This window comes from Zonotrichia albicollis, chromosome 3 (genome assembly GCF_047830755.1).
Source record: "Zonotrichia albicollis isolate bZonAlb1 chromosome 3, bZonAlb1.hap1, whole genome shotgun sequence".
NCBI lineage: Eukaryota > Metazoa > Chordata > Aves > Passeriformes > Passerellidae > Zonotrichia > Zonotrichia albicollis.
This window is the reverse complement of record NC_133821.1, coordinates 79,033,771-79,051,346: the sequence shown is the minus strand read 5'-3', so window position 1 is coordinate 79,051,346 and position 17,576 is coordinate 79,033,771. Positions and strand designations below refer to the sequence as shown.

The 17,576-nt window shown below is 44.4% G+C and overlaps 1 protein-coding gene across 1 annotated transcript in view; it reads right to left on the bottom strand.

Annotated features, from left to right (window-relative positions):
- LOC141728582 (uncharacterized) overlaps positions 1 to 15,821 on the bottom strand; it is a 65,005-nt gene extending 49,184 nt beyond the window's left edge. The window contains exon 1 of the mRNA XM_074537949.1: positions 15,008 to 15,821. Coding sequence (XP_074394050.1) covers positions 15,008 to 15,806 — 799 coding nt within the window. The 5' untranslated portion in view covers positions 15,807 to 15,821. The remainder of the gene's footprint in view (positions 1 to 15,007) is intronic.
- Positions 15,822 to 17,576: the final 1,755 nt, after the last annotated feature.

Below are 17,576 nucleotides of genomic sequence, written 5' to 3'. Positions count from 1 at the left end.
CTAGAAGGCAAACTGGCAATCAGGTTTTCAAACCCTCTGTAGAACATTGTGTGTTCAAGTGGCTTGGGTTACTCTTGCTCTATAAAAGCCTGATAAATAAATCTACTGATAAAGATTCTGCATTGAAAAAAATTTAAAAAATTAGATTGTTACTTCAGGTATCTAGCAGTTACTGTTTGAACTTCCTAGAAACAAGAGTCACTGAATTTAAATATCAAGTTGTAATCCCTAGGCCAACAAAGCTCTGTTTCTTACTAATGCATCCTCCTTTTTCTCCCCTTTACTGCCTAGTTAGTTGTGTCATTGAGCCTTCCCTTTCACCTTCCCTTTTGCTCCATGTCTCCTGCCACCCTGAAAAGGTGAGAGAAGAGCTATGGCTAGTCAAGCAGAGCATACATGCTGACTTGGTCTGGCAGCATCCAGGTGTTTGACATCCGCAAGCACCAAGTCTGAGAGTCCCTTCAGGAGGATTAAAAGCAGTGTCTCTTCTACCTGCCTCTTCTGAAAAACACTGGTCATGAATATCATTCACAATCATCTTCAAATTTACTCTGAGGCATCAAAAGATTCCAAGTTTGAGGGACAAGTGAACAAGCTGATTAAGGCTTATGCCTACAAGAAACAAAATATACAAAAATCTATGCTTTTAACAGTTATTTCTTTGCTATACTAAAACCCTCACTCTACTCTTAATACTTTTTAAATTTTGCAATACACAGACAGTTGTACTGTGTGGTCCCTCACACTACAGGGACAGGAGACTGAAGGTACAGTTTCAGAAAGCCATAGAAGTAGCAAGAATCTTCAAATACTCATTATGCAAATCCAAGTAATTTCTTATACTTCCTATTATTCTTAGATTGCTTGATAAGAATGCAAATTTGTACACAGGCAAAAAGAAAAAAAAAAAGAATTGGTACTAAAAACTGAAGCAAAGAAACCTAAACCACAGGTGCCAACAAGGAACTTAAAATTTATTTGAGGAATTCTGGCAAGTCATCACAAATGAGCTCTCATAGGAATACCAAAATTAGGTTAGCAGTTTCTTGTGAACATCAGGTAGAGAAAAAAATGCCCTGAAAACACAACAAAACTACTGCCAAGAAGGCTGTAGTTTATGCTAATTTTCTTCTAGATTCAGCCATTGCTAATTAATATAAATCATCATCCAGGTCTCTCTCCCTTTGAGTCAAAAAGGGGTAAGCTTCAACATGTTCTCCCACTCCCCCAAAAACAAAAACTCAAAGGAAAAAGTGTTCAAAACCAGTTAGCTATATATACAGGCAATGGCATGTACTACACCTCTAGTCCAAGCAGGTGGCATGCACTCAGATTTAAGCATATCAGCAAAGATAGTCTGCAAAATTATGATTCAGAAATAGTTACTTGAGATCCTCCAAATCCTTCTGGTTTAACACAGTGTATGCGTTACTTTGCCTCTTTAACATATGTGGTAATTGCTCTTTTAAGTTCCTACAAAGTAATTCTTGACAAAAGGGCATTGAAATTCCTACACCAAGGAACCAGAGGGAATAAGAACCGCCCTTAAAGCAGCAGTCAATACCTGATGTGCTCTGGGTGAAACCCCAAGGCACCGCTTTTCAAGCAGTAAGCCACCACACGCTTGTCAGAGAATAAAGTCACAAGAAGAGGAGAAAAAAAACCTGACTCACATCTATAAGATGAAAGGACCATTTCTGACATTTTTGGTTCATACACATGTTGCACACAGGCTGGCAGTGTGCTTGAACAGCCAAGGTCAGTTATCCTGGAGGGCATCTGTATCTCCAGGAAGGTTTGAGATTTGGCTGCGGTGGAAGGGTGAGGGCATGGGGAGTCAGTGGGCTTCTCTGTTTGGACAGCACTGATAATGCCTCAACTACTGCAAAACAGGGAAGAGAAAATAGTGTTAAATGCTTCATACTGAGCAATGCTCCAGCTCCTACCACTCCTTTTATAGAGGATTTCCCTTGTTTAATTTTTTTTAAGAGATTAAAAACAATATACAAAGAAGTCAGTGTATTGCTTAGAAGCATCTGCCAGCATTAACATAAAAAAATTAAGAATATTTTTAGGATCAGCCTCTACTACGCCCATTTATGCATCAGCAATTTCAAAACAGCACAGATCAGCCACAAATCAACTCTAACAACTAGTCTTCCAGACAGAGCAATCAAAGTATATATATATTAAAAATACCTGAGTCACACTGGTGGAGCCGACCTCCAACACAATTTGAATGTGTTCGATTTAATTAGAAGGTGTTGACAAGTGCACACACATTTATTCCATCAGAAAAAGATAGTCACCTTTCAGATCTTGAGCAGCAGCAGCCCCCACAGTACCTTGGACCTCAGTGGCCAAATGAATATGCAATATCTCTAGCTCTAAACTCCCACCCCTTCCTTCTCTCCTCCAAAACCACTCAAGTATTTAGATATTTAAGATTGGTAACACTGGCTTCCGGTCTTGCCACCATCCAAATTTTACTCAAGGCTATGATGAAGAAGACTAAAGGTACTGGCATTGTCTGGAGTAGGTACTGATCTCCTGCACTCAGTGCTGTTTGTTGCCTCATGTCCCAAAGTTTCTACCAAGATAATACACATCACATTCTTCAGAAAAGGAGTTTTTGACTTCTCTATCTTGTTGACAATAACCTAAGTTTAATCTTGCACAGCCCATTTAAAAAAATATTAAATGTGAGTTGAAACACATCCCCCTCATCTTGCCATTGGAACTATTTTACTCAAGCTGCAACCAAACATCAGAAAGCTTTCGAGCTCTTCACATGGCTTAAATCAAAACTGGAACAAAAATTCTGAATACTTTCAGCTCTCACTCTCTCCCCCACGGGAGCTTATATACTGGGCCAAGTGATCCTAATTTCTGACTAAATAAAAGCAAATTAATAAAAGCATGCACCCTCCTGAGCAGGGGAACCTCACCTGAGCGGCCATGGCAAGAGCTGCTCACCAGCACTGCCACTAGTACCTGGGGAGGATGTGTCCCCAAGGGGTCAGGGGCGTGTGTGCCCATTATTTACTGTGAACAGGCAAAACTCCCCATCTGTCCACACAAACCAGTGATCAGATTAGTAGTAAGCCTCCACTTTGAAATATCTCTTTCACAAGTCATTCTACTCTGTAACAATGCCTCAGTCACCTGAATGAGCTGTGTAACCCAAGGATTGTTTCAAAACCAGGAGGAGCCTCTTGCTCACTCTGAGCTGCAAACAACTCAACCTACACTGATAACTGTACTGAGTGAATAAAATACAACTAATTTTCTGGGCTGGGCAAAAAAGTAATCAGTCTTTTTAATTTTTAATCACCGTGAATATAAGCAGTCCTGCAACATTATGATCAGAGCATTGTGAACACCCATTAGCTCAGGGATAAACAGCTCATTTGTGTTGGGAGATGAGAGGACTCGCAGGTAAGGCAAGGAAGGTGAGCAGTGGAGAAGAACAAGGTAAGCAAACATGGAGACAAGATTGCTGTAAGCAGGGTTATGGGAACAGAATAGATGAAAGAGGGACCACTAAAAGAGCTTCTGTCAGCCATAGCCAGAGCCACAGAGCTAGAACAAACACCCAAAGAAAAATCAGAGGAGGAAAACAGTGGTAGCAACAGCCAGAGCAGGAAGGGAGACTCTGAACAACTTCTCTGGTGGGAATAAATATTAAAGGTTAAATAAAAATAAAAAAAAAAGAAAAGAAAAAAGAGCAGCCTGACATTTCCCCTCCCTTGACAACCTTCCCCTGCTCAAACCTCTCTACCACTTCCTTTTACACCAGTGGGCTGTTAAGGCTTCCTTTTTCTTTGGTGGAATAGATACCCAGGAGATCGTCCAGGCACACCAAGAACTCAACCCAGCCATCTCCCTGACCACCAGTCAGGCAGGCAGCACAGAGCACACATTCAACACCTCAGACACTTTGCCACAGCCACCTGTGAGCCAGAATTTCCTAAACTGAACATTAATATATTACACATTACAGCAGGTACATGCTGGTATAAAACCTACACCTTCAGCTGATCTCCCACACTGGACTTCTGAGCAAGGTGATGTGAGCCACACTCTCTTAGAAGCAGCAACAACTGCAGGGTAAGTCCCACGTGCACAGGTTTGCTGATGGTTTATCTTGTACTCCAGTTGTTCTGTGTTTTTTCAAATAATAATTTCAGTACTTAAACCACTAACCATGAAATTTTCATTTTGTGTGTGTTTGGAAAAAAATAATCAAATACTGTAGGAAGATTAGACCTTAAAAAACACAAACTACAGCAAATCACATGCAGTACGTCAGACACCTATAACAGCCCACTCACAATGACAGAGCCTCAGAAATCTAGTGGAGAAGAAAACACCTTCTGGGTATAAAATTTTAAGCACAAGTTTTTGTCCCACAGCTCCCATGAGGCTCACCTGGGTGGCACAACTCTTAGTTCAATCCTCATTTTTGCTACCAAACATTAACTTTAGAGCAGGTAACTTAGCTAATAGCCAAAGTACTGCCAGGAAAACAAACAGAATGCACACAATGCATCTCTGCATATGCTGTTTACTATGCATTTTCTTCACTGTTTTAACCAAAATGTGATACAGATTGTATCAGATTATCTAGTTTCAGGTTATATTGCAGTAGGAAGCATGAAGGACTGGTGCAAAAAAAATCACTAGAGGGAAATTGAAAATCTTTGCAGTTTCCTGTACACAAACACTGGATTGGTCACTTCCTTAGAGAAACTTAATCAGAGGACCACCACTGCTTTAGCTCTTTTTGATTTGACAAGCCTAGAAATACTTTCCTCTAAGGGAGAGTTTCCACCAGCTCCAGCTTGAGGGAAATGAAGATAACTGGCAGCAACTGAAGTCTGGCACCAAATAAGCAGTTTAATTAGCCGACAGGAGGAGTGAAGTAATTATTCCTCTCTCTGCAGCATTTGGGAGACCACATCTGGAGCACTCAGTCTGCTTTGGGAGTCCTGGGAAAAGGAAGACTGACATACTGGAGTGAGTCCAGTGCATGTCCACAAAGCTGCTGCAGCACTTGACATCTGAAGGCGAGACTGAGAGCTGGGTCTGTTCAGTCTGTCCTGGGAGATACTCAAAACCTGCCTGCATGAGGCCCTGGCTTTGAAGATACCCGTGTTCTGTTCAGGGAGATTATTTCCTTCAAACCCACAGCTCACCTCAGAGATGTCAGAAAAACTGTTAAAAAGTAGTTTAATGAAAAAGCTAGTAAAAAAGTAGTTCTAGAAGGAAATCTGTTATCTCTAGAGAGATCAGTCACAGAAAATAAATTTTTACAATATGATTGGGTAAAAAACACATAGATGATCACTCCTTTAAACAACATTAGTCGTTTCTCCTCGTTGTCCTCCACCCCCTTCTTAAAGTATGATGTGAAAGAGTTCAAAGCTACATACTTGTCACAATTTTAAAATGTTTAGCAAGTTCCCATACCAACAATCATGAAGTAAATCTACATGATGTGCTTTGACTGCCATTTTCAAGATATTTTCTCAGAAATTATACCTCACAGTGGCAACTGCTGATTATAGAAGAAATTCTTATCTCAGTTTTGGGTACCTACATTATCGGCAAACAGATTTTATTCCCTTTGCAGAGTTGCTTACACCTGCATTTTCTTAATATTTCTGTGATATTTCACTTTTGGAAGAGAGTGTCAACAGTCCAGTGGCATTAAGAAATCCACAGATATGTATTAAAACTTCAAAATTAAACTTGAACCACAAGCTCTCTGCACTAGTTTACTTCAGTAAGAAGTAAACTTGTTCACCAAGAATTACTCTCAAATTCTTACGATGATCCAATTTGAATGCATGCTTCTCTAAACAAGGTATATTGAAAATAAACATTGCATACCATCACAGCACCATTGCATACTATCATAGCACTGTGTCACCTCAAAGTTTGTGGGCAGCTGTTCTAGATGAAGATCCTATGGAATATAATAATATAATATAATATAATGTAATAATAATAATCCTTGTCTTTCGTGGGGCAGATAATGTAAAAAAAAAAAACAAAACCCAATAATGCTAAAAAACATTAAGTTTAGTTACAATTTTAAAAAAAGCTAGTTTGAGTAGTCTGATGCTATGAAAACGAACATTCATCTATTAATCCACTCTTTCTGGTCATTGTACTCTCGTCTCTTGTTTTTTATGTCCAGAAGTGAAGCACAGCCTCTACAACACCACACAAAGACACTCGCAGCAACCACGAACACGTCACGGGGGTCCTGGAAGCAGTGCAGGCACATGAGCACAGTGTTCCTCCTGGGGCTCTCCTGAATCTCGCACGTGAGCTCCTCTGCCCACCTTGGAGGCACTTGGCCATCTTGGGTCCCAGACTTGCCCTACCCGAGGAAATAAAACCAAAGCAATGCAGATTGTTCTCAGCCCAGTCCTGCTGTGCCTCACCAGCTCTATCTAAACGATGACAGATATCTTCTGCCAAGACACCAGCGGATATGACAAATCATGGAGGAGTTGACCACAAAAGCAAGATGAGGCTGACTCGTTTAACACCTACATCTGTACACTCAGTTTCATAAAGCAGAACTGCCTACTAACTCCACTGTACAGGGGGGAAAAAAAATATCCCCCAACCCCAACAATGTAACCTCATGATTTTGAACTAAGATTTGCTGAAAATGTAAGGAAGGGCAGAGACAAGGTTACCTCACCCTTAAAGAAGTCACTGAATCACACTGATGGCCAGTGGTTTTTAAAAAAAAATCTTTAAATGCAAGATTTTTTAAAAAACTTTTTACAGGGCCAGCAGCAAATTTCTGTGAATGTTGAGTCATCAAGCAGTGCAAAGCGATGCTCTCCCCACCCTGCCTGCCATGACTGAGGAGGAGGAAAAGGGACACAGTCTTCCCTGCACACTTTTATCTGCAGCCCTATTTGTTCCTTTTTGGCAGCCCCACTTGAACATTAGGACAAGGAGTTCTGCAGTTTTCAGACAGGCCAGTAATGCTGCCCTAAGCAAGAAAGACACTCAATGCTTGTCTTCCACCTCCCCCCCCCCTGTGCACAAAAGGTCACTTCCGACCTTCAAGTGCAGGGGATGTTTCTTCCACAAGGTCACAACATTTAGCAGCTCTCTTCTCAGTCAAATTTTTGGACTCACTACTTTCCCTGCAAAAGAGAAACTCCTGGAGAGGTGTTCAAAAGAAGCCAATGCTGTGTGTGGGGTTTTTTGAGAGCATACAGCCTGCTATACTGAGAGTTTAATCTGGCTCTTCAGTTTGTCAGCTCCTGCACACTGATCTTATCCCAGTTGTAGGCTGATGGCCTTACAAAGTTTTTCAACAGTGAATACAACTAGTACAATAGGTTTCATTAAACACTTTTTTTCTCCTTTTAAAGGTGGTTTGCCTCAGCCTTTCTGAATAAAATAGAAGAGATATTAAAAAAATAAAAATAAAATAAAAATCCAATAGCTATTTCTCTTCACAAGTCCAAAGTATGAGGTCATATGAATATAAAAATCACTGACCATTCAAAGATACCTGGAGAATTTAATATTTGGAAAGAAAGGTCTGCATATTTGGCTAAAGACTGTAAATTAAAATTATTAATAACCTCAGATACTGTGCTATTTAAAATATTAATTTTAAATAGTTTTACTCCTTCTTGAAGAGAGAGAGATCAGCAAAACATTTTCAATTAATTTGGAAATGGGAGTGAGAGTGTTCCTTGATGAAATCACCAATTTAAATGCTGCACAGACTGATAACATCCAAAAATTTCATAATCTGTTGGCTATCTCACAGATTAACCCCAGAAGGAAATTTCGGAGTTTTCAGTTGCTTCCCAGAGAAGAAGACAGGCAGCAGAACTGGCATTTTTGCTGATCTTTGGACAAAAATGTTGCTGGATATGGGCTCCCTCTCTGTAATTCAAAATTTATTGGCATACAGTGACAGCATGCAAAAGGACCTGTTCACAGGAAGTCCTAAAAACACGCAAGAAGTCATGAAATTCACCATAATAAAGCCTCTCCACCATTAACCTCATCACCAAGAACAAAACCTGAGCATTTACATATAGTTTAAGACAAGAAAACAGTCTAATTGCCTTCTCATATGACAGAAGTTCCCATACCAAGTCTCAGAGATGCTCTTTTTTCTTGAAAAAAAACCATATCATAGCTGCCTGGTGAGGAATGCCCATCAAGAAAAAACAGTCCCAAGAACAAATATCCTCTCTTTTAAGGGTGTGAAGTTTGTTTTGCTTACACCTGCTCTCCCCCTCTGTCCCTGGGGTGAAAGCAGCTGGAGGACATCACCATCTTCCAAACAGGGCTGTGAGCTGGTCTCCTCTGCTAAGCCCTAAGGAATGACCAGGTATGGGATGAAGATATGTGCCCAGCACTTTCATCACCCACTGTGGTGGCTTCTGGCTTGGAGAACTTCTGAACTAACCAACAACAATTCTTCTCAATTATTCTGGCAAGAGCATCAACTTCAACTATAAGCCCCAGGGCAGCTCTGTTTAAAGGTCAGGTACAAAGGGGGAGAAAACCCAAAATATATGTTAAAAAATAATAAAAAAATCAAAACTCAACACAATTATCTGTACATTTGTTATCAGCAGCCAAGATAGGAAATGCATGATATTCCAAAGTCATGCCAGGAAAACTTTCAGAGCTGTCTTTTTTGTAAGTGGTACAGCTGCAAGTCAAAGATCAACGTTACGCAAAGTGCTCTTTCACACACAGGTTGTTCAAAAACAAGGGAGGTTGAAAGGTCTTTATTCATACAATAAAAAGCCTTCAAATGAATGTTAAAGTTTATTTGTTAAAAAAACAGCAAAACAAAAAGACCTGACCCCACCCCCAACAAGTAAAATAATTGAAATTGTAAAGAAAAAGGATGCTAGGAATCACCAGACAGGCCACTAGGGAACTGTCATGGAATGGTAAAGCTTTTCCTTAAAAAAGCACAAACCTGAATGGGCATTTAAGATTAATCTTCATTTTCACAGGCTGTTTAACTTCTCTGTATAGAGAATATAGCAAATTTAGACCTGCCATGATTGAGATTATCTGGCAAAAATATTTTCTACTTGGACTATACCAAAAAGGCTTGAGAACTATTTTGGTCAAATCTGTTAACAGAGGAAAACTGGAGCCAAGAGGAAAAGGACAATTTTAAACAGAGAAGATATTTCATGTAAGCCAAGCCAATCATTTGAGGTTTCCTCCTTACTCCTCCCAAAATCACTAAAACAAGAGTTATTTTCATGTTAAAATGGTGCCAAACACTTCTTTTCTGTTAAAGCAAATGTCCTCAATCATATACACACAAGGGCAGCTTCCTCTGCCTGCTCAGCCAGCTCTTCCCTTGGTCTGCTCAATGTCCCTCCACCCTGCCACTCCTCTGCTTCTTCATACATTGTCCTGGTGCCATTACCATCACTTTCAGCTTCAAAACACTTTCCAAATTCACCACTGCTAGCAGCAACACTTTGGTGAATAAAACTGTACTTTCCAAGCATTTATGGAGGCTCCTGTACTGATGGTACATTTTGTCTGAAATGTAAGATAAGGCCTCAGTTTCAGGTTACCATTGTCCTTACACAGCCAAAGCTTTAGATGTTGATCTGTCTTTTAGAGCTCCCAGAGCCGCTGCAAGGGAGCCTGGAGGAAGTGTAGGTGATCTTCCAGAGGCCTCGCCAAGAGCTGTGAAACCAAGTGAGCTGTGAGAGGTGGACTCTTTCTGTTCAGGGCTGGTTGGTGATAGTGCCTTTGTTTTGGGAGAGCAGACTAGCTGCTCTCACAGCACAGGATTCAGTACTATTAAAAGTGTCTCTGGCTCCTCTGAGCAGCTCTGACTGGCATCCTTTGTACTTTAAAGCACTGAACACATCACTCACAGCCGCTTCCCAACATCCCTCCTTTCTGGTTGTAGCCACAGGGAAACTAAAGCAGGATGGAACAAAGAATTTCCCTAGGCCAGAAAAGGCCCCCAGTCATTGTTGCCTCCTAAAAAATCCACCAAAACAGAGCAAAACAAATAAGCACAGAAGGGTCACCTTCCCCTTTCTCATCAAAACATTCTCACATTGCTGCTGCCTTGTAGAGTTCACCACATTAAACTACATCTCACTATGATGAACATCAGTGAACTTGGTCTAAAAATTTAGGTTTCTGCCTTAAGCAAGAAGGGCTTATTACTCACAGATACTTTAAAAAATTATAGTGTGGAAGAGGCAACTTTCAGAGCTGCAAGACTGCTCTGAATCAGGAGAAGCTGGGCAGGAAAATGTGGGGTAACCTCTCCCCATAGCACCTTGTCACAACCAACATCATCCATTCAAACTGGGATGTCTTTGATACAAAAAAGGAGTTGCATTTTAAGAAGGGCAAGTTTAAAATTAATCTGCTGTCTTCATCCCTCTTGGAAAAAAGATTTAACCCGGACCATCTAATTCAAATCAGTTGATACTGCCAGGCTATCTTTTTTGATAGCTTTTTCAGATTAAAAACATTCATTCAAATTCATGGTATACGAGGAATAGAGCTGGTCAGGAAAAATCTGACAGTTATTTTCTGCCAGATGATTTAGTTCTATCGACACCTTAAAGCTCTGTAAAACTGCTGCTGATTTTATACTCCAGTAAAAAGTAAAGGTGTCAGAGGTTCTATTTTGCTCCAAACAGGTGGCAGTATTTTGAGTTGAAATCCTTGCTTTCACAGCAAGTTACCATTTAGAACAGTCAGAAGCAAGATGAGGCATCATGTTTTGACTGACTTGAAATAATATGATTTTTCACCTCCCCCAGTAAAAGCAGTGATACCGTTCAATTTTGTTTCCTTTCCAAGTGAACTAAAGTTCCAAAAAAGCCCTACAAAATGCGATTGTTTTCCCGCAGCCAGAGGCAAGGACAGCAACAGGGTACTGCAACGCCTCTAAGGTCAGGCCTGTTCCCAGTTTCAGGGCTCAAGGACACCTCCCACGGACAGGTTTCACCTGACCACTGTCAAAGCAGGAGGCAGATTGCCTGCCCGAAACCAGAGCCCTGCCCGAGGCAGCAGGCGAGGCTGCGCTGGAGCACAGCGCTAACGGGGCTCTCGCTCCCCAAGGAGAGCCACACTCACCCCGCATGCACCGAAACAGCTTCAGCCTTTCAGGTTTCATCTGCACCTGTCATTCCTCTGTCTGCAAGGCAGGCACTAAGGGCAAAACCCATGACAGGATGCAAATGCTAGAAATCCCAATTCTTCTACACCTGCATGTTTATCGTCTACTGAAATGCAAAGCTGGTTGGGGTTTTTTGTTTGTTTGTTTGCTTGTGTTTTGTAATTTGTCAGGGGGTTTTGTTTGTTTGGGTTTTTGGTGTGTTTTCTTTTTTTAATATATATATAAATTATTACTACCTCACCAACAGAAGGTTAGGGTTTTTAACCTCTAATAGCTTAACCTTAAGCCACCGTGGTACCAAGTGAGACACCCAGCAGGCAGGCAGATGCAGCCCTGAAGTTTCAGCTCCTTCTGAGGTGAAAGATGCAGCCCTGAAGTTTCAGCTCCTTCTGAGACACTTTGCACTGGGTGGCCCTGGCAGCATTTCCCTGGCTGCTGGGATCTCAGCTCTGAGGGGCACAGTGCATTCAGCATGGCACAGCAAGCAGCCACATCCCTGGTTCAGGAGAGCCACGTCTCCAGGGATCACAGCTCAGGGTGCTCCTCGCGGAGGCATGCAAACACTTTTGTGGGTTTCGCCTCAAGTAAATGGCTGACTTGCACAATGCAGATCCGTGGGCCTTTTGTCACCAAAGGAATCCTTAATTGCTGGATTTCAATGAGACTGCTCGGGTGAACCAGATTTGTCGGTTCAAGTCCTGGTTTTGGAGTAATGGGTCAAAGGGACTTGTGAAGACACTTCTGTGGGAGCTGCAGGGGTGGGAGAGGGCCAGGAGTTACTGGTTTTCTCCCTCTGAAAGGAAGGTCACTTGGACAATACACACTGCCAGCAGCAGACTTGCCCATAAAGCAAATTACAAAGCACTGCCCATGACACAAACAAACACCATTATTATACATTCAAACTAGTGCCCAAACTGAATTAAGCAGAACTTTACAGAACAAGTTTGAATCAAATATTAATGTGCACCCCAGAGAGAAGGACGAAGGGAAAGCACATGCCTCCAACTCTTTTTCTCCCTGAAGTAAAAAGCACAGTAATGCAGCAAGACGGAAGAGTGAAGGTGCTCGTTAAATAAAGGTAATTGGGAATAAGATGAAAAACAGCTCTATACTTTCCTTTACACAATTAAACATATGATACTGTAGATGTCCCATATTACAGTGTGAAATCATCACAAATGTGCTGGGCAGTTTTCACTCACCTTGGCCACAATTTTATTACACTGTAAATCAGTGCTGATGACACCATGTCCAGATTAGTGTATTCAGCTAAGCCACAGGGCCAGTGCTCACAGAGGCCCTCACCATATCAGACTCCACTCATGATTTCAGATTACACAATTTAGCTATTTCACATAAAGGTATTGTGGAATCTGTTGTAGTCTGTCAAAAAATAAAAAGTTGCTCAGCAATGTTTTTCTTACTCATATGAATACTCATTTTCTTACTCAATAGAAATTTATCACTGGGTCCTAACTTTTAAAGACACTTGTTAAAATGATTAATATCCAACTTCTTTACCCCACGTTATTCATTTCTGGCTTACACTGACTGCCATGCCCGTATGCCAAAGTCATCTGTCCCTCACTGAAGACATGTATTTACTCAACACCAAAATAATTTCCAGAGAAGGCTGTTCAGAGTTTTATACTTAACTGGAATTTTATGCCACTGTGTCTTTCACCAGCAGGCAACACAGAGTTTCTGAAACAACATGCCTGAAGCATAAACCACAAAACACCACAGCCAGTGGCCTACCATCAGACAACTTTATATTGAAAATTGTTTCTTTTGCCAAAGACAAGCCACACAGATGAGGCAGTAATTTGTTGGAGGTGGAGTGGAAGGATGCTTACAGGCACCCTCTAAGAAGCATCTGAACATTTCAACAAATCTGCAGCCTACTCTTAACAAAATACAAATTTCTAAAGCCTTAATTAGGTAATCTTTCTCTTTTTCATCAAAATTATAACTTCATGGGGTAAGAAGGGCTCAAGAAGGAACCCAATGTTTTTTCACGAGAGATACCATTCTTAAAATTGTTCTTATATTGCGAAAAGACACTGACCTACTGACATCCATCACGTGCTACTAGTTTTCTGAGTACACACATCAAGGTGCTGAAAACTCCTTAAACACTGGGGCAAAAGTAACAACCTTTCCACTTCAGCGATATTAATAAATGTGCCACTGTAAAAATGAACTGTAGCCCCTCCAGTTTCCCACTGGGTCAAGCAGTGGCTACAGTGGATGTAACTGAGAAGTTGGAGACGTTGCCTTCCCTCCCTTCCCACTCTGGTATTTTTCTTCTGCACTCCTTTGTTCACTTAACAGGACTTTGTTTGAAGTGTGTTTTTACTCCTTCACTGCATGACCAACCCACACAGTCAGAAGACAGGCTTATAAAAACCACAGATCTCCAGCAGGGAGCTCAACGGTGGGTGTAATATTGGACACAGCTCTCCATTCATCACGCACATTCCCTGGATTTCAAGTTGACAGTGTCCCTTTAGCTTACTGTTCCTCCTCATGGGAGACCAGGCGAGTCAACCCTAATGAAAACACTTCCTCCCCCAGCATATAAACAAACAGATCTTCACCTGCAACTGTTCTCAGCTTCCAGAACGCTAGTTAGAAACACATCAAGAAAAAAAGAAAAACAAAAAGGAAAAAAGAAAAAGAAAAAAGAAAAGAAAACAAAAAGGGGTGTGGGAAGGAGATACTAAAAAGTGTTACAGCTGCAGGGATGGTGGAAGGAAGGATGTGGGAGTTAAAGAGGTTGTATACAAGGAGGAAAATGACAAGGTCTCAAAGGCGTTCCCCAGTCTTGTGCATTTCAAAAGCCCGGTCCGCCCTGGTCACTCGTTATGTAGCGTTTTAAGAATCAGAGCATATCAGAGTGACGGATGAGCAACTGCAGAGGGCTGCTTTCCACTCAGCCCAAACCTTCTCCACCAGCACCTACTCAGCGCTGCCCTCCCCGTCACTGCTGAAGGGACCGAGGTACCATGGGCTTGTCCCCACAAAGTGACCCCTTCCCTGGCCAGCCCTCTGCCAGCGCTCACGCACACGCAGAACCCACAGAGAGCAGAAACCGGGCGAGATCCCCAGGAAGCAGAGGCCAAACTGAGCATTATTAAGGAGGTCGGGCGACACGTACACCGTGGCTGTGCAGACGCAGCAAAACGCTGTCACCCATGGTGTGGCGTTTGGTATCTCTCCCTAATCTCAAATGTAGCTGAAAAGGAACTGGCACCAGATCAGCGGCCTCGTCTGGGAAGGAACAGAAAGGCTCTAGGGGAGACACAAGAAACAAGCCTCTTTTCACATCCTACCACCCTTGGGCATTTTGTACGTCCCTTCTTTCTTCCCTGAAAGAGGCCTTTGTCACAGACGCGCAAATCCTATACGATTTATTTCAGAGGGAGAGAAGGTCTTTTTATTTATTCCTCCCCCCTCCCCTTTTTCGCAGTTCGGCGACAACAAATACGTCCCTGTGCTGCGCCCCCTCCCCTCTCCCCGGCCGGCGCCCTCGGGGGCGGGGGGCAGCGGCACCGCGACCCCCGGGCACGCAGGGGCCGCCCCGGCCCTGCCCGCGCTGCGGCCGCGGGGTCCGCGTGTGGGTGCGTGGGGGAGACCCGCAGCAGCGCGGCCGCCTCCCCTCGCCGGGAGCCCCCGCACCCCGCCAGCGCTCAGGCGCACAAAGGAAACAGACTCGCCGCAGCATCCATCCATCCATCCACCCATCCATCCTTGCATGCAAGCATGCATCCCCCCGCCCCCGCTGCTCCGGGCGGGCTCCGGCCCCTCCGTTACCTGAGGCGGCTCGGCTTGCTCGGCTCAGCTCAGCGCAGCGCGGGGCCGGGGCGGCGCCGCCGCACTCGCATCCTCCTCGCTCCGCTCCTCCGCCGGCTGCCCCCGCCCGCCCGCAGCGAGGGGCGCCGCTCCGGGCGCCGCTGCCTCTCCCGGGGCGGACGCGCTGCGCCGAGCCGCGGCCGGACGCGGAGGCGGCGGCTCCGTGAGGCGGCACAGCCGCAGCCTGGGCAGGGATGAGCTCGCACGGGCTGTCCGCGCTGCCGCTGCTGCCTCGCCTCCGCTCCGCTCCGCTCCGCTCCGCCCGGGCGAGCGCGGCTCGGGCGCTCCCTCCCTCCCACCGGGACTCTGACAGATGGCGCAACCGCAGCGCCGCCGCCGCCCGGCCCCGCTCGGAGCCGGCACCCCCCGCCCGCCTCGCCCCTCCGCGGGGGCGGCCCCTGACTGACAGTGGCGGCGGCCAATGGCGGGGCGCGGCCCGCAGCAGCCGCCACTCTGATTGGCGGGTGGCGGGGGAGGCGGGGCGCGCGGCCGCGGGCGGGCAGCGCCCACCGACGCCCCCGGGCAGCGGCCGCCGCTCCGGGCGCCCGGCGAGGCCGTGACGGAGGCGGACCAGGGCTGGGAAAGGAAGGGATGGAGGGATGGGGGCGAGGAGGAGGGAGAAGGAAAGAGAGGAGGGGTCGCCGCTCCGTGTCGGGGTTCGCGGCCGGCAGCTGCCAGCGCCGGAGCGGTTCGCGATGCTCCGAGCGCCGCTGGGGCGCCTCGGGAGGAGGAGGGAGGAGTGAGCTGAACGTCTCAACATCCCCGATGAATGGGAGAACAATCTTAAGCAGATTATGCGTCTTTGTGAAAGATGACGGCTTGTTTTACTACTATGGTTTGTTTTTTATCCGTAATTCTTGAAATTGGCAATAGTGGGTGATAAGGAGACGGCGGGAATGAAATACGCGGAGGTTTTCCAGAGTTATGGTTTTATTCCATTTTCCACATTTAATCACGGAGTGCTCAGCCGGGTGTTTTGGGAGCAGCGTCAGTCCCACGAAGTTGGTCTGTCAGGGTGTACCTGCTGCCGCACAGCACGGCTGGGGCTTCGGTCCTGACTGCAGTCAAAGAGGTGCGGGCAGCCCTGTCCCCAGTCACGGGCACCCTGCTCCACAGCCAGGGCATTGGAACAGCTCTCTGGACACTTTGTTCCCTTCAGCTTCTCAGCAACGCCGTAAATGCTCCCAGCGTTTCTCAAGGTGTTGCATCCACCTCCCACGCCCGCTGAAAGCACCGCAAGCTCCAGCTTCAGGTCCTGTCCCCAGCACCGCCCTGTCTGTGACCCTGAGTGCTCCCATGCCGACAGATTGGCACATCTCACTGTCACTTGTCTCCTGGGCTTGGAAAGATCTTCTGCCTTAGGACTGAAGATATTGCAGTCTAGGCTTCAACAAGAACAGGGGAGACATACAAAATACAAAAACAAGAGGGAGAGAAACTTAATTAAGTATGTTGAAATAGCAAAGAGAACTATAGCACAAGTTTTCAATAAATGAGGTTTACATTTCTCTCCCACTTCTTCTTGGATTTAATTTTTGTATGCTGGTATTTAACCAGAGAATTACGTCATCTTGGTAATTTGATTTCCTGATGAAATTACGGTTTTACAAGTTCAAATATAAACTTGTTTCTTATCAAGATGTCTACAGCTGAGTGCTCAGAACAAAAGAGGTTTTCCCCTCTCTGTCTGGGTGACTGTGTAAGTTGTGTGTAGGTGACTCTTGATCATTAAATTTCAGGACCTGAGTTTGTTTCACAAGTTCACATAAAGAATTTGGAGAAGATGGGGAATTCCGAAATAAAATGTCACTTATGTCACTTCTCATTTTAAACCTCACTGTAGATATACAAAGAAACGAGTCTTCCAGGCTTCCAGGTAGCTATTTTTTGGTTCCATCCTAATCCTTCTATGCAGATTGGGTTTTTTTAATCATTTATTTTACCATGCAAAAGGTATAATCAACACAAGAGTAGAAATGTATAGATCAGCTGAATAAACAACCTTTGATTTTCTTCCTGTGGGATGAAAACTGCAGCTCGGTGAAGGGGTCTGATGATGCCTTCCTGGAAACACCCACTGGGATCCTGATGCTGCAGACTTTGGGGAGCTGAGGCTGCAGCCCTTGGGCCAGCACAGGGACCAGTTCATGCAGAACAGAGCTTCAGCTGGCCAGAGCAGTCTGGAGGCAGAGCAGATTTATGGACTTCCAGCTTGGAGACTATCAGGACTGCAAATGGTGTCTAAATACTCGGGGATCCTCAGCAGAGAGCCAGAATGTGGCTCTAGGGAAAGGGGCATTTTTGCATGCCTTGTTTGCCTTTTCTATGGGTTTGTACATAATCTTACCTCCCCACAAGACAATAGAGGTTTCTTAGGGACCTTAAGCACCTTGGAAAATAATTAACCAGATATTCTTTCTGCAAATCTACAGGACAGAAATGCACTTAATTTTATAGTCAAAGAATCTCTGTCTGAAATTTGAATGCTCTTGCTCTGAATGAAAACTAGAATGGCACAAAGAGAAAAAAA